This window comes from Hermetia illucens, chromosome 3 (assembly GCF_905115235.1).
Source record: "Hermetia illucens chromosome 3, iHerIll2.2.curated.20191125, whole genome shotgun sequence".
NCBI lineage: Eukaryota > Metazoa > Arthropoda > Insecta > Diptera > Stratiomyidae > Hermetia > Hermetia illucens.
Window position 1 is genome coordinate 47,655,143 of NC_051851.1, and position 23,445 is coordinate 47,678,587.

The 23,445-nt window shown below is 39.7% G+C and overlaps 2 protein-coding genes across 3 annotated transcripts in view; one reads left to right on the forward strand and one right to left on the reverse strand.

Moving 5' to 3' along the window:
- The window catches only part of LOC119650768 (aminopeptidase N), a 221,229-nt gene that overhangs the window by 188,486 nt on the left and 9,298 nt on the right, over positions 1–23,445 (reverse strand). The window lies entirely within an intron of this gene.
- On the forward strand, positions 19,008–20,155 carry LOC119650771 (antichymotrypsin-2-like). Its single transcript, XM_038053873.1, has 2 exons — positions 19,008–19,919; positions 19,985–20,155. Exons 1-2 carry the CDS (start codon positions 19,140–19,142, stop codon positions 20,018–20,020), a joined length of 816 nt encoding a protein of 271 aa, XP_037909801.1. The 5' UTR covers positions 19,008–19,139; the 3' UTR covers positions 20,021–20,155.

Sequence of the window (23,445 nt, forward strand, 5' to 3'; positions counted from 1 at the left end):
TAAAATCCTTTGGATGGAAGGGACACATTCTTTAATTATATTCCTACCTTTCCCGGGTATTGTTGCCATTATTGTTTTTTCTTTATTTATATTATATTTCAAGTGCATAAGCTCAGAGCAGCGGGACAAGCAAAATGGAGAACTTAAACATCCAAGATGACTGGAATTCTAATCCAGGGCAATGAGATTGAGAGGATATTGTCACTCCGCTTCAACTATTAAATTCTTTAGTTAATGATTCGACATCTCTAATCCCAACGGTTCTAAGTACCTGGTTGGTGAAACTCACACCAATATTTGCCAGCTTTAATTCTAATCAGAACTAAAAAATACTCGCTGTTCTTGTTCAATTCCTTTCTTTTCTTGCTCTGAGGGAAAACTTTCATAAAAGATATACCAATTACATTTACTCTTCACTTTATTGCGTAAGTAAATACATAAAATAAATTATAGTCCCCCAACATTACAACGAGCAATCACCTCCCTCTTATTCCCTTACCCTTCCCCTCCACCATATAGATTATATTTCCACAATATGTCCCCCATTATCTTTAGGTTTAATCACGTTGGATCAATAAAAAGGAGTGCACGCTGAAAATAAGGCGACATATGCATACATATGTATTTCCAGTTGCATTTGGAATAAAACAATGAAATAATAAAAATAATTCTGATCAGCTAGAAAGAACCAAAATGTAAATGAGGAAAATTCCCAACTAACATCATAAAGAATATGCACAGGTCATAACTTTTTGAAAACAACAGACAATAACATTTTATGAAGATTTCACCTTCTTTATGCCTATAACATCCACTAAAGTCTGCTCTTGTAATTAAAAAAATTAAATTATGAACACATATCGTCCATAAAGAATGAAACAAATAATTAATGCTAATTGGCACTATACTGGGTCATTTACCTTTGGAAAATGTTTTCGATTTTTAGTGATACAGAGCCCTAAATAAAGCTTCATCATCTAAAAGTCTGTGAAACCCAAACACCACATTGTATGAGTATTTATTCTGGTTTCAAGGTGACGCCTCTTATAAAATATAATAATTAATTACCATTCAAACTTTTCATGACATAAAACTATTTTTACGAATTCTTTACCCAACTTCCAAAAATATCCAGAAGAAAATTCTCTTTTGGACCTACAAAAATAGCTTTTCCACTATTGCCAAGTATTTTCAAATCTTTCACGTGAACGCAAATATAACAAATATCTTTTATTATTCAGATCTAAAACAAAAACGTTTGAAGTGGTCATAAAGAACGTATTCAATTAGATCGTGTACAAAGATTACCTCATCACCTGAATCATTTTCCGGCACGAATAACGTTTCGCTGTTTAGCATGCAAGCAATACCTGTGTCGTAAGGTTTTTGCTATACGTGCGCCATTTTTCACATTATAATTTTACAGGTGTTCCTAATAATAGTGCAAAATGTGCACATAGATATGTATAAATGTGAATTTAGTTGCATATTTGAAGAGCTTAGAATTGTAGCAGTTACATAAGTTTGGATTATCGAGATGATTCAATGAATTATATTCTCTAAATATGGAATTCACTTTGGAATTATGTGCGTGAAAGAGAAAAAGTAAAGTTGAGTCTTACAAAAATATGATAATATGAAAGAGTAGTATCGTTCCGTATTAAAATTTATCTACAAACTTGCTTTGAATTATTCATTTTGAAGTTTGTTTCGAGAATTAGTTATCGAGTGATATGGAAATAATATGTCAATCATCACTAATACCGATGAAGTTAAGTGGTCAGGCTTCTCTAGAATTCCGTCGAAATCTTCTCTAGGGTATTTCTAGATGATATGATAACAAATTTCTAGATGGATAATTATGATACTAGTCTCCATCCTTTCACCTCGTCAATTCTGCCGATTTAATCTTCTTCAGGTGCGTTTTGTAATCATTGTGGTTTTTGCGTATGGAAACATTCGAAAAAAAGCTTTATTTAAAGAAGTTTGCCTTACAAAAGGTTTAAAATATTAAGGAGGCCGTAATCCGGGGGGATTCCGAAGTGAGATCTGAGTTGGACCCCAGAGATCCTACTCACCAAGCAAGTTCGATACTGGAAACTGCTGGTTCGAAAAGCTTTGTGCACCTTTTATGTAAGGCTATATGGATGGACAACGAACTAGTCGAGTGTGTGGAACGATTCACTTTAAAGTGCATCATACATATGCCTTAAGGCACAATGAATTTATCTACAATGAAAATGTTGATGCTTACTAACTGTTGATAATAGAAGAATTTTTCCAACAAAATGCATCTTTTTCGATACGAAACAAATAACTGTAACTGGGAAGAGGCTATTCTGATTGTGACTTAGATTAGCCGCCGAAATTAACGGCAAATCTATGAGCCGACTCGTAAAGTATTAATTAAGGCTTTGCATATGGTACCTTGCGCGGCTATATTCGGGGAAAAAAAATTTTGCACCCCTCCGCTCTCGATTAAGTTGCCTATAACTTTGTTAATAACAGTAGTATCATCATGATTTCTTAAGATATTTCAGTTGAATAGTTTATGAAAATAGCCCTTAAATTAAGAGACTTCTTTTAACCTCTGATTCCCGCATTTGGGTACTCGTGTCAAAAATAAGATGTGGTTTGGAAAAGAATATTTCTTATCTGACACGCTACGCGGCTATATTCGGAAACAAAATTACCAAACTCCTTCCCTTTTACCTGTAAGGGTACGCCCGAACAGCATCATTCACTGCATACGTCTGGGTTCGATTTTGTATGAGTAGGCACCACCCTTTCTGAAAAAAGTGTGTGACAACAACAAAAAGACAGTGAACTGATTTTAATTTTTTTTACACAAAAATCGAATTACCATACCCTTTTGTACAGTAAATATCACGGGTATCATCATAGACATTATTTCTTCCATTATTTAATGAAGGTATAAAACGTCACTACTGTAAAAGGGAACTGATAGGATTAAGGATAGGATCTAAATATAGAACGCATTAACTTATCCCCAGATTGCAGGCAACGAAAAGTTTACTGTGAAATTGGCAAATATGAATTCTCGCAATCACCAGACAACTACAACTGAAACTGTTGTTCATTGAAACCTGGAAAGAAATGATTAGAAAATCGGGATATAGAGGGCCATTTACCAGGAACGTGGTATTGTATACGGAGAACAAGCAAAAAGGCAAGAAAGCAACGCGTCATAAGACATATTAGTGAGCGGAATATGCGGGAATAGCGAATCTACATAAGGCCGGAGATCATAAAATATGTTATAAAACGAGGACACCTCTATGAGAACTATCAGATTTCCAAGCTTCTGCAAGAAATGGTTTGAAGATAGATATCGACAATGATTCAAAAAAATCACATAACTTAGAATAGAAAATGTTGGAGTACGTGCAATTCAACAATTTCTTTTATGTTTGAAGTTACCTCGTGACAATGACAACAGCTTCCATAGGAGCCTTGGAAAACTCAATAGGGAAACTTCAGGACCAAAAAAAAATCCTAGAAACTGAGAAGAATTCACAGAAATACACTTGTAGCAAATTTTCAACCAAAAATCAAACGTCTTCTATTTTTTTAAGGTTTTGTGTAAAACACGGAGTGTACATTTTTTTTCATCAAATATAGTCATGTGGGGTATCAAATGAAAGGTTTCGGTTAGTACTTTCGGAAGCCGGTCTTGGCTTTGACCCTTTTGGGGGTTGAAAGTGATCGTTTCTCTAAGCGGACCCATTCTCAAAAACTACTCAACCGAAAAATCTGAAAAAAAACAAGAGGCTGCCTCTAAATGGATGTCGGATACCAGTGGACTTATTATTATTATTACTATAACAAGTCGGGAAACCGGAAGCTTGACGCTTCAGGTATGAAAGGTTTTGTGTTTCCCTATGTGAGGAGCATAGCATTGACCCGAGATATTGAAATCGCTCAGTTCTGGGCAGGTTACCGCCATTGCCAGAACTCAGCGATTTAAATATCTCGAAGGGCAGGTTACTGTCATTGCCAGAACTCAGCGATTTAAATATCTCGAGCCAGAGGAGAACTGCGTAATGAAATTGTTTCACGCATTAATGCAACCTGGATGAAGTGGCATTCCCCAACTGGTGTTCTTTGTGATCGCCGTATCAGCGCAGGTCCCACATCTAAAATTTACTGCAATGTCGTCCGACTGCCGCTCTCTATAGTTCTGAGTGTTGGCCGACTATACAGGGCAATGAACGGCGTCTTGCGGTAATGGGGACGAAGATGTTGCATTGCATTAGTGGCGTGACACGTTTTGATTACGTCTGAAATGAGAATATCCGCGATCGATATGGGTTTGCACCGATCGAGGAAAAACTGCAAGAGAGGCGTTTTCAATGGTGTGGTCACGTAATTCACGCTAACGAGAATTCAACAACCAGTATTGATCAGATTACATCCTGATGAGGCATTTGATAAAATAAAATGACGAAACCGATCATCACGAGCCGACCCCGCTTGTGAACTGAAGGCTGAAGAAAAAGAAAAAGATGTGAAGAGCGACGAGTGCACGACAACTCCGTGTAATATAGCTAAAAATTCCATTGCCCTCTATTTTCTAGAAAGCGATTTAAATAAATCATTTGATGGAAAGCCCTGTGTTGATAATGGTCACCTTCACGCGCTTCACGCTCTGAGTTTAATATTATTAGCGAATGAAAACAATTTAACCAGCATCAAATATAAACAAGTCGGAATACCGGAAGCTCGCGCTTCGGGTATAAAGGTTTTGTGTTCATCTTACCTAAGAAATTTCAACGCACATTTTTCTATCCGTATACAGCTACAAAACTACGAGACATACGTACATATTGCAGCCGTAGATGTTACGCTCACCCTAAACAAACTGCCTATTTTCGAATACTGTACACATATATGCACGTATATAAATTGATCGTACCCATATTTCCGATTTATTTCTATCTGAATTAGGCACTACCCGCAAAGTCCATTAGCATGTCTCCTTGGAATAATTCATGTATTCATATACAAATGACTAAAAAACTAAAACAAAATAATCCTTTTCCACCCAATTCATACGAACTTACTTCGTTGTGCTATTGACGAATTGATATGTGATGATGACGTCATGCAGGTTGTAGAGTGCACGAAATTCATAAAAAATTGTAAAGTTTTACCCCCTATAACTTTGTTAATAATAGGTGGATTTTCTTCAAACTTAACCAAATTATGCATTATGTTCTTCATTATACGCATGCCAAATTTTGTACTTCTGGGATGAACATAAGGGGGGTGCCGGGTAAATTTCTAAAATGTGGAAATATACTATTATTAACTTTATTTGTGCAGATATCGGAACCGGATATATTTTGAGGCCTAGATTTCGTAGAGATGCATCACTGTGATTTTTTTCAGATTTTTCGGTTGGATAGGTTCTGAGAACGAGACCTGTTACACTTTTTGGTGGTCATATTTTGAGCCCTCACTCCCCTATGTTTCACCCAATGTCAAATATTGAACCAGTTTCGAAAAGTACTAATTGAGACCTTTCATTTGATACCCCACATGCCTACATTCTGTGAAAAAAAATGTTGCACCCTCCTTTCACATGTATGGGGAGCCTCCCCTTAAACTTAACACAAAATGGCGTCAGTTGCTGCATGTAAAGGGAACGATAGAACACATGCTCCTACCAATTTTCGTGGCAATCCGTCCAGCCGTTTCCGAATAAATCGGCTGTGACAGACAGACAGACAGACAGACAGACAGACGGACAGACAGACAGACAGACAGACAGACAGACAGACAGACAGACAGACAGACAGACAGACGGACAGACAGACATCGAATCGATTCTAATAAGGTTTTGTTTCACACAAAACCTTAAAAAGGGCTAGGGAGAATTAGATTCTTCTTGAATGGAATTTAAATATTTCACTGGAATTTCAATTTTTCTCGTTAATTATGACGTCAGCATCTTATTTGTAGGGCTTAGGATACTGTTAATTAGCACGAAATTGATAAGTTTGAACTGCTATAACTTTCCCACTAATAGTTGGATTTTTATGGCATGTGTATGCACGAGGCTGTCCTCTATGTCGGTACAAAATTTAGTACCCCTAGGATGAACTTAAGGGGAGTTTTTTAGTCTATTTCTAAAAGTTAATAATATACTATTAGTAAATTTTTTGAGCAGATACCGGAATGGGACATCTCTCGAAGATTGGATTTCACATAAGTGTTTTACACAAAACCTCAAAAAGGGCTGCAAATAAATAGATTCTTCATAAATGTGACTTTAATATTCCACGCGTCAATTATTCCGGGTAATTATGACGTCAGCATCCGATTTGCATGGCTTTGGAAGCAGTAAACTCGCGCGAAATTGCTAAGTTTGAACTGCTATAACTTTGGCGTTAATTACCTGATTTCTATGAAATTTGGGGCATATACACGAAATATTGTCCTCTATGCTGGTGCAGAATCCGGAAGTCCTAGGATGAATTTAAGGGGGGTTTTCCAGTAAATTTCCAAAAAGTAGTAATATACCATTAGTAAGTTTATTTGAGCAGATATCGGAATGGGGCATATTTTGAGGCCTAGATTTAGGCGCACCACCCTGATTTTTTTCGGATTTTTGGGTTGGGTAGTTTCCGAAAATGAGTCCTGTCTCACTTCAAATGCGTACATTTTGACTCCATACTCACGCACTTTGCAATTTATGCCAAAACTAATGTCAGTTTCGGAAAGTACAAATCGAGACCATTTGATACCCTACACAACTATATCCGGTGAAAAAAAATTTTCAATCCCCCCTTTGCATGTATGGGGAGCCCCCCTTTAAACTCCACCTAAATTTATGCCACTCGCTGTATGCGTGGGATTTCATAGTTCCCATCTGTCCACCAAATTTCATTCGGATCGGTTTAGCCGTTTTGGAGAAAAATGCGTGTGACAGACAGACAGACAGACAGACATTGAATCGATTTTAATAAGGTTTTGTTTTACACAAAACCTTAAGAAGGGGGGTTTCAAATGTGAACAATTTGAGGATAATTGAGGCTCGAAGATCTCTGTTCGCTTGAACGTAAGCACAACCCCCATAAAGCTCCCACTAGGGGGCCAACCGCAAAAACCGAGCTGAAAACACATCAAACAGAAATTCTCCTGAAACATGTAAATTCAGAGACTACCCTGGTTCCCATAGTACCAGTAAACCCCTGGAAAGGTTTCGTGACCTACTGCCACTTCAGATGAATCCCCGTGCAGACACCGATCTGATCGCCCTAATTAGGCTCGTGGAGCATTCACCTACTATATCACGGCCAGTAAACCAAAGTGATACAGGGTCTCCCGGTGCCACCACCACACTTCGCGACCGCGACAACAACTACACCAGGAAGCAGACAAGGATAGGTCCACGAGGTAGTTATAAGGCTCTTCTGAAGCAAACTAGCCCTTCTCCCTAACCCAAAACATGATGAAAAAAAATTTAAAACATTTGGTTGTGTTTATTTGTACTGGGGAGTGAAGAGAAACTGTGGCACAAACATCCAAAAGTCCTACACGAACCTGACGTCGATTTTAATAAGAATTTAAGTCAATAACAAGCTTGAATTCGATTGGTGCCCTTAAAATCATCTTTATGAATCAGAAAGGGTTACTTGGACTGTTCCCAATCTACGACGACCACTGTCTCTTCATCAGTTAGGAATAGCAACGATACCATTCATGCTAATGGTATGCGTCAACCGTAATTACATTCTCGCATTTCAGCCCAGCACTCCCACACTTAAAACGTAAGGTGCTGCCACTCGTACCATGATCACTTCCTAATTAGCAAGAATATCAACGTAAATCCAAATCCAAACAATTTCCCATGCCTAGAAGCCGTTCATAGCATCAGTGACAACAATGCCAATATCCTAACCCTAATCAGTCTATCCACTCATCATCACTAAAAGCACCTAGCTTCAGGAATGTCCACTGACGATATAATCACCAATCCCTTAAATCCAGACTCTTCCAAATCTACCTTCTTCAAAATCGTCACGTATCGAATGGTTCTATAAACACTGCGCTGTCCACTGTCAACATACAAGCAACTCAGGGAGTATATGGTGAACTTGTACTTATATACCCTCTCTTCTCATTTACATCTTCCAGACAACATTGTACAGGACATTTCCTACAAAAAAAAAACCTTACAGTTGAGACGATTCAGAACTGTAAATTCTCTGTAGTACGATCTTGATACTTCAATCCACGAAAGAATCTTCAACCTACATAATACTCATCTCCACAGCCATCTTTCCAATATATAACCAAGAGTGACTTGGCCAAACTACCAGTCGTAATAATACCCTGGCAACACGTATATCCTCTTTCACGAGAAAGCAACACCAAAGTTTTGAAACCGAAGTCAATGAATCAATCGCCCTCTTAAAGCCATGATATCACACTGCCAAACTATAAGGTAAGCACGACTACTTTAGAACGCGTTTCTTTTTTCAGTTTCGTCAAGACCAAAACGGTGGTAAATTGCATTAAGCAGACCAAAAACAAAGGGTCAATCGGAGTTAACAAAATATTAATGAAAAAATGAAGGTATACTCTGCAACATTAGTCCTTTTCTGTTCTCTCATTAATCATTGTTTGGGAAACGCTCATTTTCCCGGGAGCTGGAAATTTGCACAAAAGAAGTGAAGAAGGATAAAGAATCTCCATATTATCAACTTCTGCCAAAATATTCGAGCGGGTGAGCAAATCAATCATTAATAAGCACTGTGATAACAGCAATTCTAGCTCAGACTTCCATTTCGCCAGCCTAACAGGTCATTCCATTGAATATGCCCTTATAATCCATAAAACCGATATCTTACTCGGAAGTAATCACAAGACCAATATAAGGGTATAAAGAAAGCGTTCCATTGCTTATGGCAATAGGAATTCGTCTATGAAATGAAAAATATCTCAAGTAAACACCACTCTGTAAGCTACTCCTCAGCTTTCCAGAAGGGCGATAATCCCATGTTAGAATTCAAGAAAAGTTCTAGAACTAAAACTCTCTTCTCCCAATTTACAACGGATATTCCCAGGCCTTCTTCCAACCATGACCCAACCAACACCCTTTAATATACAAATTGCCTGCAAGAAGTGAGAATATTGTAGACGGTAAGGGTCATCCAAATTCATATTTGGACCTTTACTGATACTTTACCAAATGGGAACATACCATATATCCCCGCAAACGTGAAACGATCATCTTTCGCAGTAACGGAATGAGGATGACCCCCAAAAATTACTTCCAATACCACGAACCTGTCGACTAACACCAATTCAACTCCTGTCCCCACCATTAAGCAAGTGCTTTAACTTCAGCCTCACATGGTAAAAAAGTTGATAGAAAATGAAGACGTGGCAGAACCTGCCTCAGATGGAGTGATGGGGTAATCCAGGACGCCAGACAGCTTTTAGGGATATCAATTTGGTTGACCTCGGCTCAAAACCGGAATGTATACGGTTCATTACCAAGGGCAGACAGGATACCGATTATCGCGTCGTTGATGATGATCACATAGAGGGGCTAGGTCGCAAAGACTAATCCCACGCCATTGTACTGCTCTATTTATAAATGATGATGGTACGAAGTACATCTCGAGAAAACCGTCGTTGGAAAATTTGACGAAGCTCCTTCAAGAGATAGAAGAACTACGCCCGAATCATTAGTGAACTCAACAATGAGCCTTATCACCGCAGTTTGCAATGCATCGATACCCAAAAGGAGACTCCAGCACAATAAGTAATCTGCAATCTATGGAGGAACTGCCTCAGTTTTCAGCGGACTACACAGCACGAATATTCGCAGAATATAAGAAAACCGAAAAGACGACGTTACCGTACCGTACTGTCCTCTCAGTATGTCGGACATAGCGGGGAAACTGCTAAAGAAGCTCAGCACGCCAAGATCGGCTGACACAATATTTCCGGGAGACTTCTCCCCAAACAATATGGTTTTAGAGCAGAATAATCTACAATTGATGAGAGGCTAAGGCCCACATTTGTCGCTGTGATGCTCTTAGTGACTGTTGATAATAGAAATGTTTTCAATTCTGCGAGGCGACTTACACAAGGCGCTGGAAAATTGTTCCTATATTCTAGGCTACGTTTTGCGGACATTGTGGGAAGCACCTTCATTCTTAATCGGGACCTGTGGATACAATAGGTGTCGGTAGTCTGCTTAAGATAGGAGTTTCACATTGTGTGCGTAAATGCATTTCACATCCCTACTCAATTCGAACAACAGCTACCGGGCTGTACTTCCAAATTAAAGTAGAAGGAAGTCTACCAGTTTAACTTGAGCCAGGCTACGTACACTAGATAAACCATTCTTTGAGAACCTCTGGGAGATGTTTAGCTGCTTTCCTTCACGAATGTTACGGGCTTGCTCTGAAGATCAGACCCGACTGGTTTCTGTCCCCTTGCTCTTACAACAGTAGTCATGGTCTGAGATTTTTGTCGCACAAAATGGCGAACCACGGCCACTAATACCTACCCACCTACATGTTTACAACGATGTAAACTTCACCAAGCTTCAAATGCAAAAACCGACAACAAGTAACAAAGTTGCTGACTTAACAACTGACTTCTCATAATAATTAAACAAGGATCAGAAAAGAAATAGACGAAAAAGAATACATGTGAGCATATATAGTATATTTTTGAAAATTACCTTCGAAGTCCCAGTGAGTTATTCATATAAAAGAAATAAATGAAAATGGCTAAGTAGAAAATATCCAATGGTTAAGCCAAGAAGTCCTGAGACAAAGTCAATAATTTTACCATCTTGACGATAGTGCACTTTTCTGTCCTCCTTTTAGAGCATGCTAGCTACATAAGCTGGCAATGCAAAGAATAGTAAAATGTTTAGCGCATTTTGAGATTTATCATAAAAATTTGTTAGCTTGACATCACTTTCTTTCAGTCCATTTCTAAATTGTAGAACATTGAACACTACCATCAACTTAGTATGAATGAATTCTATATTGAGTTTTAGGTTATCTCTGGGAAAATTCACAAATGTTTCAACTGAAGGGCCTTTAAGCATAAAATGTCATTTCACTTTAATATTTGTAGATTTTGTAGTCAACTCCTTAATTTTTCATATATATATTTGACGATATAAAATCTACCCGCACTTTCTAATTGTATGGCCTTATAAAAACCCATATATTTATGGGTTTCCAGCATGCAGTCAGCAATTTTTTATATAGTAAATAAATATAATAAATATCTTTTATATAATAAAAGTATAACAATTCCCTACTTTAAGGAGCAATATATGCAAGAATACAGATTAATTTGTGTACGTTTGTGCGAGCGCTTAAATATGCGTCTTTTTATCATCGACAAAAAAGTAGCTGCCAGAATCGCTCTAAAAAAGTAACCAAGCATACGATTAAGACAAATTGATTCAAAATTGAGCCGATGCTCATCTTAGGAACATTAGAATGCGAAGTGGTATCAAAGCGATGAAAAGGTCAATTTCTAATTCAAACAGTTGAACAGATTGGAACCATTACTGAAACAATGTAAAATAAAGAATAATACGGAAAATGGGTATAATTATGATTGATGTGACTCCAATGGGTCATTTCTTTCAGAAAAATGTGCATTGAATTAGGACGCTGAGATTGTAAACAACGATTCATTGCGTCATATTATAGTTAAAGTAACGATATCAGAAGATTAATGATAATGGAACATTTCTCGTTGAAGGTTGCTTCATCGATAACACAATTTGGACACTATTGGAAGGTAAAACGAAACTGAGAGTGATTTTCCTTTGAAAAAGGAGTCTAATGTACAATAATAACACGCATGATCGCTTTCTCTAATACAGAATTATTGATACCACGCAACCCCTTGGGTATTAAAAATATCTGAACTAATTTAATGCACATTTATAATTTCGTACATTTGTTCAGGACCCCTTCTAGGAAATTCAAACTCACTACCAACCACAAATTATAGGGTTCAATGTCTAAGGTGTTTTCACTTTATGTATTTTCAGAACCCAAACAAAATTCATATCTAGAAAACGTTTGGAAGTCAAAAGGTGCATGCACTATCCAGACCTACCACTTCATCGAATACCCTCAACCTTCTTGAAACTTTGGGCGTTCCTCTAAACAGAAAACGCAATCTTACCTGAATAATTTTCATATGCCATGCACGCGGTAATGTTTAAGCATTATTTGTAGTTGTTTACCTCATGCCCCACATATTTTCTTGATAAATGGGACTACTTTCGTAGAAGGAGCCAATACTTTTGAAACACACCCAACTAAACGTCTCAGCGCAGTAACAAAGTCGTATTGGGTCGCTTTGGAACTATTTCACTGAAATTTTCTCAAATTAATTCACATCAATTTAGTGCGGCCACACACTAATTACATAAGGCTATGAAATGTTTGGCAGAGTTCATCGGTAGTGATTATCTAGTCGAGATGGTAACGGCGGTCACTTCTAGATTTTTTATTTGTAGCTAATGGAAAACGCTTTGTTTATCTATTCTGCAGTAAGTTGCCAACTCTTAAAATTTATGTAAATATTTTAAATAGACTAAGAGCTGGGAATTGTTGTGTGGAATTTTCTGTAAAATATTACAAGAAATACACATAAATTTTAATGATCTTATTTTACAGCGAAAGCGCTCGCTGGTATAATAAAATCATATTCAGAATAAGAGCAGTCCAGTGAATGTAGGCAGAATTATTCGTGCCGCAATATTGGAAAAAGGCTTTAATCGTCTTGCCAAGCATTCATTCATAAGTCACTCATATTCGACTACGAGGATGCGAAATATTTGCAATGAATGAGTTTGGTGCACACAAACGATTTGTGTTAATCTGGTAAATTAAGTTTGGCTGTTCTCATTTCAGATAAGCCTGGACATAGTAAATAACTGAATTTTCACTCAGCGGACATTCATGAGTTCAGATCAAAATTACGGTTGATTACTTGCGTATCCCATGCTGCAAGCATTTGATTGAGATGCGAGTCTGTTGTAATGTGCAAAAGCATCTGTAAAGTCTTTTTGTTTTAGAAGGAACGATTCACCTAAATTTTTGAAAAATTCATTATCGAACTATAATTGACACGGGAGAAAGCATTTCCAGTGGTTCTAGATAGCCTAAAATAGATCGAGACCGACTGTAATTACACCATCTTCCATGTGCCACTGTCAATAGCAGACCATCACTTGTTGGGAATTTTGAGCAGAAGCTTTCTGTCATATGTAGGCGGTTACGATGATATGGCACGAGTCACTCCAAACGTATCCAGTATGCAAAATATGCGGGGAACTAGCAGAGCTTCTTCAGCTCTCTCAACGAATCCCAGCAGAGCGTCTAGACAATACAGTTTTCAGAAACGGAAGCGAATACTGGGGTGGACTTTGGCGGTTACCCGCCCAGCATGCTCAGCGGATCACCGCCGAAAACACCCGCCTTACTAATACGCCTGGCATGAATTTTGCGGATGTTACCGAAAACGAAGTTCGACGAGCGATAAACAGTTCTGGAGGGGCTCAGGTCTGGAACGGGTGCAGAATTTCTGGTATAAGAAATTTACCAGCGTACACAGTCGGTTGACACACAGCATAAATCAGGTCATGAGTCGGCCTGAGGAATTTCCACCCTTTCTCACTGCGGGGATTACATACCTTATTCCTAAGAAAGACACGGTGCAGGACCCTGCAGTCACAAAACCGATTACTTGCTTACAAACCCTCTACCAATTCATAACGTCCATTATTAGTGAAAGGGTCCATGCGCACCTCGAGACGAAGTTGGGTTAAGGGGTTGCAAAGAGCAACTCATTATCGACTCGGTAGTTGTAGGACAAGCAACTACAGGCCAAAGAAACCTCTTTAGTTGCTATATCGATCATGCCAAGGCTTTCGATAGCGTTCCGCATACCTGGCTAAGCTCATAATGAAAAAACGGGGGGAGAACGACCAGAGGCGTTGGACCATCTCTGTTATCGCCCCGGTGTAATGCATCACCAGGCATAATACTGTATGTAAGGTGATCCATCAAAAACTAAGCATGGGTTGATCACGGGAACATATCCGGTTTATCAATATGAGCCGCACGCAGTACTTGATAGCTCTACTTGCAGCGCGTATTGGGATCAGCAAGTTCTAACTGATTGTCATATTCCACACTACAAGCCTGACGTACTGTTAGTTGACACGACGAGTCGCTCCGCGTATATTATTAACATTACTATCACCCATAATAGCAACATTAAACAGAAATACGTGAAGAAGAAGGTGAACTATGAGCCACTGGCTCGGGAAATCAAAGAAATTTGGCACCTCGAGCGGGTGGTTGTACTTCCCGTAATATTGTCAGCTACAGATATTATACCTAAAACCCTCAAATTTCCCTTGATGTCTTGGGACTCCCACAGAGTCTGGTTCAAACCATGCAGAAATATACTATTCTGCATACGTTCTCGGTGTTGCAGTGAGTTCTCGACGGATTCTCCCTTTGGGCTTCAAAGATATAGAAATTGATCGACATCATTAATACAGATAGGAAGAGTATGATGGCCCATCAGATTGGGAACCTTGGTTTTGTTGCTGTTTGACTCTCCAATTTCAGAACCATTTGGCAAGGTCCATGACTCGGTAAAATAGTAAACATCCGCTTGTGTGGTTTTTCGCGTTGAACTTTTTGGTTTTCTTGTGGTTCAATGAAACGAAAAGATTGTTTTTTGATTAAGGACAAACCTATTATTTTCATTTCGAGGTAATTAATTTGTCAATTGAAATATCTGGAATATCACTCGCTGCTCGTTCTTTCTTAAATGCAACCCGTACTTCCCCTATATGTTCTCTGATCCTGGAGGGAGTCAGCATTTTAGTTTATCTAACGTAGACCTGGTCGCATTCTGGGCAATCGATTTTGTAAATGCTACGTTTCATTGAAATACAAAGCAACTAAAAGTTCAACGCTACAAACCACACATCAAAATGCAACACAAGAACAAGGATTACAACCTTTACATAAAATTGAAGGAGTCTATAGCCACCATTACATCGAAGCGACATTCAATACCGTCCAACAGACGAAAGAGCAACTGTAAGAAAAGGACTAGCCAAAATCATACTAGATGATGCCAAGGACAAGAAGACCAAAAAGAGGAAGGAGCCACCATCGTCAAGGGTCTCAAGGAAACACCAGTCTTACATAAACGCGGACATAGAAATGGGATTGTAATCATGGACAAGGAGTACGATGAAGCAGTCATGGAAAAGTTGAACAATGGTAACTAGCATGAACTAAGGAAAGATCCTTTCTAGAAACGAGTGCAAAACGATTAAGGTATCAACAGTATATGTGTCCAAACCAACTCTTCCAAGGATCAGGTGCTTACCTAAAATTCACAAACCTGGAAATGAAATGAGGCAGATAATCGTCGCAACAAACTCGCCAACTCAGAAACTAGCGAAATGGCTGGTTTCAAAACTAAGCAGTCTTGAATTTGTTCCGTTCATCGATCCGCTTACACGATACTGCAGTCAGCCAGATCTTATCACGTCCCTTCGGAAAGTGACCGCGACGAACTGAGCAGCACCCGAGAAAATAGCATTTTTGATGAGAGGCCAAATGCTCATCAACATTCTTAGGCGGGTTACTTAAGCCTGCCAGTTACGCCGAAAGAGCTTGCGTGCACCCGACGGCAAGTTGCACTGAAAGCACTATCAACGTACCGGCAAGCCGCAACATCATTAGTGCAACTCTGGATGTGGAGGACTCTGCGATGCAAATTTGAGATAATTCTGTGCGTGAGCATTTATGCAAAATGTTCATTAGCGATAAAGATAACCATGAAATCCTCGCTCAGATCGTCGAATCATATTTCATTCCAACACAGTCAAAACTAACAGCGAAATGCATCCCAGCCACGTTACGGCCGCCGGTCAAATGCGGACTCTTCAGGCGTGAATGACAGGCAGGTACGTGGAAGACGCACCCTGGTGTATCCTCCGTCCAATTGACAAGATAGTGCTCCCACTGTTGGGTGACAACTGGATCATATAACTGGTCGATGTTGAACTTAAGAGGTCACAGTTCTTTAACTTCAAGACAAGTGTCGAGAAGCGTGCATACATTCCAGAAACCAATCATAGTCCATTTTTGATAGCAAAAGGTCGTAACGTTTCGGTAACAGCAAAGTTTCAAGTTGTGTCCGGATAGCTAAGTGGTTTGAGCACAAGGCTGTCGTACGGAAGATCGCGGTTCAAATCTCACTGGTGGCAGTGGTATTTGTATCGTGATTTGACGTGGGATACCAATCGATTCAACTGTGAATGAGTATCTAACTCAAATCAGGTTAATAATCTCGGGCGATCGTAATGCTGACCACATTGCCTCCGACAGTGTACTGTAGTGTACCCTAACGGTCTTGAATGAAGTGCTCTAACACACTTCAAGGCCCTGATTCAATATGGATTGTTGCGCCAACGATTATCATAAAGTTTCAAAATTTACAGGTTTCTAACCCACAAATGTCTCTTCCTTTTACGGCAAGCAAGGAAGATTTCTAAGCCCCAAGTCGAGAGATTCACCTTGATTTTCGAAAGCTCGCTTTCCAACTATATTTTGACAGGGAGAAAGCAATTCTTTCCAGTGGATCCAGATAGTCAAAAACCAACCGAAACCGACAGTAATGAAATCTTCCTCCATGTGTTACTGGCAAATGCAAACCACCAGGTAGTCTAAATATCAAATAATAATAATCGTTGGCACGACAATCCATTTGGATGAGAGTTACAAGTGTGTCAGAGCACTTCATTCAAGACCGTAGTGGTACACTACAGGATTATAGTACGCTATAGGAAGAAACATGGTCAGCATTGCGCTCACCCGAGATTATTACCCTGATTTGATTCATTCACAGCTGACAATCACGTGAGAGTTAACACTACATCTACAGCACAACCGCCGCAATACCTATAAGGGGGAAATTGATGCCACAATACCCGCATCGGAGATGAAGCATCAACCAATGATCTTTACAACTACCTGAGGAACTTTATCATTGATGCGGCCACAAGCATACTTGGCATCCTCTTTAATATGACCCTAGAAAAAATGATCCATGATGCTGAAGCAAATGCAAGAGGCACCATTCTCTTCAAGTCCCCGCAGCTATGCTGAGGCCGATGTTGACGGTAGATATTGTATCATGGAAAGAACAAGCAATATATGGTGAACACACAAAACCAAACCACACAAAATTCGCGCACGGTTGTTGACCGCCAACAGAGCATATTTCAGCTTACAAAAACTATTCCGCTTGAAACGTCTTCGGCTCAATAGGTCACGGGTGATACTTTCGTATGGATGAGGATAATCCAGTCCGGCAAGTCTATAAGGACGCCAACAGTTGATAGGGTTATCGAATTGGAAGACTCCGGCGGAGGACTCCGCATTAAGGCAGTCCTAGACCAAATACCAGTTACTACGTAGTTGATGATGATGAGTATTATTATTAATAAAGGCTACTTAATCTCTCTTGGTCTAAATAAATAACCATGTCATTTAATAAACTCTGGAAAAATACGAAGGTGACCACTTAGACGCCACGGCAGGACGGACTACGATTCTTAGAGAAATGTGAAACAATTCTTGACATATGGCCAACGTTAGGAAACAAACAAGTTATGATAGTCTGAGTAGCACAAACCCCTGCATTCATGCTACATGTTGATACCTTCACTGGTAAGACAAAGGAGCTTAAAAGGACTCTTCGAAAAAGTGCATCCAAAAGCTGCGACATAGAATGAGAATTTTGGTACCCACGCACTTAATGTGTACTTTTGTACTCTAGAAAGCAGACGGGAATCCTCCAAATTCAACACTGGCCATAGCCGCGATCCGGTCGCCATAGAGTGGTGGATCAATATATTGCTGCACTAGTTGGAATTTTACCCAACCCGCCTGAGGATATTGGTGCACACGGGGCCCTCAAAACTGCCTTTGATTTTAGTTGAGAGCACTGTTTTTTGTCGCGAAGCGTTAGAGGTTCGTTAGCATGAAAACGTACGTGAAGTGCAACGTAGTGTCCGGCGTGAGAAAAGGATTTCCGGAATTCAGATGAAGTTCCACCTCTTGTAGATGATTTGGCAAGCCATCGCAATATCCTGATATTGACTTTCCCTCCAAATAGAAGCCAACCTTAAGGATCTCCCTGCAGAACTTCCGCGTATAGCCCCTCCTCCTCCCTCCGTAAATGCTAAGAATCTGAGATCTTTCTCAGTGAGTGGAATAAGAGGATGATCCTTAAGGTTTTGAAAAAAGCTGTCTTGAGTGCAACAACTGTAAGAGTAGTCGCGTGCTTCTTTCTGGCGGAACAGCTGGAAATCTTGATCGACAAAGAGCAGGATGGTTTCCGCTCTGGATTCCCTCGCCATCCTTCAGAAAATTTAGGAACACGGCTCTTTGTCGATTTCGCGGAAGTTCTCAGCAATGCCAATATGGAATATGTTTGGAGCGCTCTATGCAGCGAAGGGGGGAGTACTTCGGAGAAACTAATAGCTTACCAGGCGCAGAATGTCACGTGTTGTAACGAGGTAGAATCTTAAAGAAATTTGAAGTCGATAACAGAGTCCGCCAAGATTGGACCTTGTCACCGATTCTTTTCCTTTCTTGGACTGTCCTACAATAAGTGGAGTAGAATAGTGGAAACAGAGTGTAGTCCAGTCTCGGAAAATTGTCGATATAAATCCCAAAAATAGGGAAATTAAGGACTTTCTCCGGCAACCATTAATTTCTTAACTCTTTACACAACTTTCTGTGTTATGACTGTTATGTCAACTTTTTCCCAGCATGAAACAATGTAAAATATTGTGTATAGATGCGTGTAGAGTATTCCATCAATTTTTTTTTTAATTCAAAATTTTCGCTGAATTAGGTAAATAATGCCTCCAGCAGGCTACTGACCGAAATCTTGTACATCACAAATTTACGTCAAATTAATAGGAAAATTGCGATGACTTAACACAATATTTTCCCCTTAGTCTTGTAGTCCAAAATTAGATATCGGTTTTATAATTTAGTCAAATCATGGCCACTGGGACAGGTGCGAAGCCACAATTTGCAATCAGTCTCTATCAGTGTATAAACAAAGGACGAGAAACCAAAAATGTCATCATTTCACCATTTGCCGTCCACCTGGCTCTCGGTATGGCTTTCATGGGTGCTGCTGGAGAAACCAAAGACGAGATGGCATCGGTGCTGAACATATCAAAAGTTAAGGCAGAAGCGACCAAACTATTCGCACGAACTATACATAAATACCAGAGAAGTTCTACGTTGTCAGTCGCAAACAAAATCTATCTTCCACTGAACAAGGCGGTGCACCCTTATTTCATACAACTTTCCGAAAAGAGTTTCAACTCGTCAACCGAAAATATAGACTTTTCACTATCGACCAGGGCTGCAAGCATCATCAACGATTGGGTGGAAGGTCAGACGAATGGCAGGATCAGGAACCTAATTGATCCTGGTAGAGTGAGTGCACGCACAGCGATGATACTGGTGAATGCAGTCTATTTCAAAGGATTATGGAAGATTCCATTTGATAAAAAAATGACTCGAAAATCGGAGTTCTGGATCGATGAAATGAAAACGGTGCAAGTGGACATGATGACTTTGGATAGAGGTTTGATCCCATTTTCTGCTGTGGAGCATTTAGATGCCACTGCGGTTGAACTTAAATTCAATGAAGGTGATATGTCGATGCTAATTATCCTGCCTGACAGGAAAATGGGTCTTAGTGATTTAGAAACGAAATTGGATCTGATACATTTATCGACGTTAAGAAAGAATATGAGGAGTGAAAAGGTAATTGTCCGATTGCCAAAGTTCACCACTGAATTCAACATCTGTTTAAATGATATCCTTCAAAGAATGGGACTGGTGCTGCCGTTTTCCAAGAATGCTGACTTCTCAGAGCTACTGGACATACCGAGCCCATTGAATATATCGGAAGTCTTCCACAAAGCATATATTGATGTTACCGAAGAAGGTGTGGAAGCAGGAGCATCTGCGGCTGCGATGATAACATTGTCTGCCTTCCCGCAACGGCCGCGGGAATTCATTGTGGATCATCCATTCATCCTTATGATTGTTGATGAAGATCAAATACTTTTCATTGGAAAAAAAGTTGACTTTTAAAATTGAATTCAGTAAGTGTAGAACCAGATTGGATCTTGATTGTCAGTGACTGAAATCTTGGAAAGAGTTGGGCCATTTTTTCTATTCTTACAAATTTTAATGAAAAACTTCTCCAATGTGAAAATTTCGTACAGCCGTAACTTTAATAACATTTTAAAATCTTACTTTCATGTAATTTGTAAGTCCCTTCTTTATAATGCGTAAAAATACATGTTATAATCTTACATATTTTGCTAGAATAGGTTTTTATGAAGCACGAGATATGGACTATTTTAGCCATAAAAATTAATAGGGAACTATCTTTTATGTAGTTTTAACTGATTTAGATCGTTTAACCATTCGAAACTCCACAACAGAATCTATTTAGTTAGCTTATTTTAGGGCGAGCCGCAATTCCAAACGCCCAGGCCTCTTGTTAACTCACTGTAATGTCCCCTAAAATCGCCTACTCAATGGCTTCCCGGCCTGCAACGGTCCCAGACTTTTAAGGAACTGAGAACATCTTCCAGAGACAGGAAGTGCGCAAATTCTTCGTTGAAGAAAAGTTTACTGTGATATTTTCATCTGAAATCTGAGGAGGCCCGGCAGCTACATATAAAATTTAAAGCTGTCTTGTGCTTTTCTTTACATACTTAAAAGTGGATGGCCAATTGTCAAATGCTGGCCGGAGCGACCTAGTCTGTTAGCTTCCCCATTGCCAGCGATGTTCGAGTGCCCTGGCGTTCACCACGAGATTGTTTCCTACAGTCCTACAGGAAGTGGTGGCAACTTTCCATCAACTGGTTTGATATCTTATTGCTACTTAGTCCTGATAAAGCTGCCCAACTGTCGAAACATTTTCGAATGGAGCGACCCTACTATTTTTGTCGCAAACAAACGAATATCGTCTTTTTATTTTTTTCCGAAAGCTCATGAAGTGCTGTTTTCGTGGACTGGCCATTCTTGAATGCATGTATCCTTTATGTACCGATCTGCTACCCTTTCCAGTCCTTTTAGTAGAAAAGCAGGTAGACTGATAGGTCGAAAGGTTTTCCATCAACGTAATTGGTTTTTCCTGGTTTGGAAATAGATATCACCTCCATATCAGGCCAGTTGATTGGAATGTGTAGACCCAAGGGCCATTCGGGACCGTAGATTCTATCTAATGAACGAGCTAAATGACAATTGGCTGTGTGCGGCTGTCGGTCCAATGCCGACATTGGGGATGCTGTTTCCACTTCAAACAAGTAGTTTACCGTTTTCCATCGCTTTCTCCGTTGCTAATTACATTCTTCAGTAAGAATCCAGGTCGGCTCAAGTGAGTTGGTCCCTTCTTAAAAGCGTTTTCATGATGAGCGTTTAGCTGAACTTATGCTCTTCCTCAGAGATCTCTGAGCCTCTTCCTACCTATTCCACCCAGCAGATGAATCATACTTAGCAACTCGGTTGAGGAGTGCCCTTTTCACTCTTCTCTTTTTTGCCAAATCCGACTTCCACCATGGTGTTTTACTCTTCTTTAGGATTGAGTGAACAGCTCTCCTCGAAAGTTTCTGTCATACATGGTGAGGTCAACTAGGCTGTTTTCTCATTTTCAGCACTCAATTCTCTTTTGCATGTATCCCCATCTCCCTTCTGCGGATTCCGAAATGAAGCGGTTAAGGTGAATACATGCCTTCTTCGAAATTAATGCGGCTGAGACCTGAGAGGATGATATCGCTAAATACTTCCCCTCTCCAGGGGGTGCCCCCAATGTCAATCACCGCATTGAAGATAGTGGGTTCATCGCCCAAGTTGATGATATGCAGTTCGATTCTTACTAGATATTCAAATGACCTCGATCCTCTCGTTTTGATTATGACCCTGTTATCCTCACGCTGGATATCGGATAGCTCCAACGAATTTTGTAGTGGGAACTTCGTTCTCTTAATAGGGAAAATAAGCAGACCACCAAAGAATCCTCTGATCTTCCTGTTGACCTTTTATACTTGATTTGACCGTTGTGGTATCACCATCACATAAGTCCGCAATCTAAATAACCTGGAGGTCTTGTGATTGAAGCTGGGTTGTCTGGAAGCTGCTTTAACCCGAAGACAGATACTTACCTATTGGTAAGCCTTGAATCTCAGCAGATGATGCCGACTGGACGGCTCATTTGTTAATGACTAAGCCTTAATTGGATTAGTCCCTAGTTGAATGAGGTCATGGTCGGAACGTAACGATCGAAATTTAATTTTTATTTTCGTTTCGTTTTATGTTTTACTGGAGAAAGTCGATCTCGTTAGAGCCCTTTTTGCTGAGACAAAGCTAGTTGATACTGGAGGTGCTTGATACCTATTCAAGGCGTAGTTCAATATGTACATCTAGAATGCGCGCCCGTTTTCACTGTTTTGTCCAAAATAGGGAAATACAACTGTCTTAGCACTAATACCAAATTGTGTTCCGTGCTAATATCATTTTTCTGCTGCTATATGGGAGCGAAGGCTCCAAGCCTTCATCAACACTTGCTCGCGTCATGTTATCGTAGGGTCCTGACCAGAGACAATAATTAATAAAAAACTTTATCAGCGTACGGGCCTGATACCTATGAAAGTGTTAATCATTATCGACCATTACCACAAAATGGCCCACGAAGCTTCTCGAAAAGCCCTGGAGAGAACTGAAAAATATTTCAGCAAACTGACAACGATGGCATGCATACATGAATATTTCAATAATTTTGCGATTTTCTCGGTCACTACCACCGTTTGTGTGAATTTTCCTGGCTTATTATCTACCGTATTTACCGCTACCATTACTCTTTAATTGAGTGGCCCTCAGCTGATATTTATGAAATCATTCACTATCATATATATTTCACTTCGTACCCACTTTTTAAGACGAATCCGTAGCGAACCTTCGATGAGATCATCGTGAATGAGTCGCTGAAAGCACCAAAGACGCCAATTTACATGTCGCTTATCTTGATGATCACATTTCTCATAGATAGAGTTATAAAGCTCCTTTATGATTCCGCGTTGAAGCACATCGGTTTAAATCGTAAAATGCTAGTTTTTGGCCTGAGAATGCGGGTTCAACACCCTTTGCTCTTGATGTCATATGTGGTAGGATTACTATCCAAGCTCGCTGTCTTCATGAGCTTTGCGTCGAACGCATACAATTTTCTCTCATAGTAATCGATGAGACCACAAATGATACATAGAGGCCAATTTGAGCC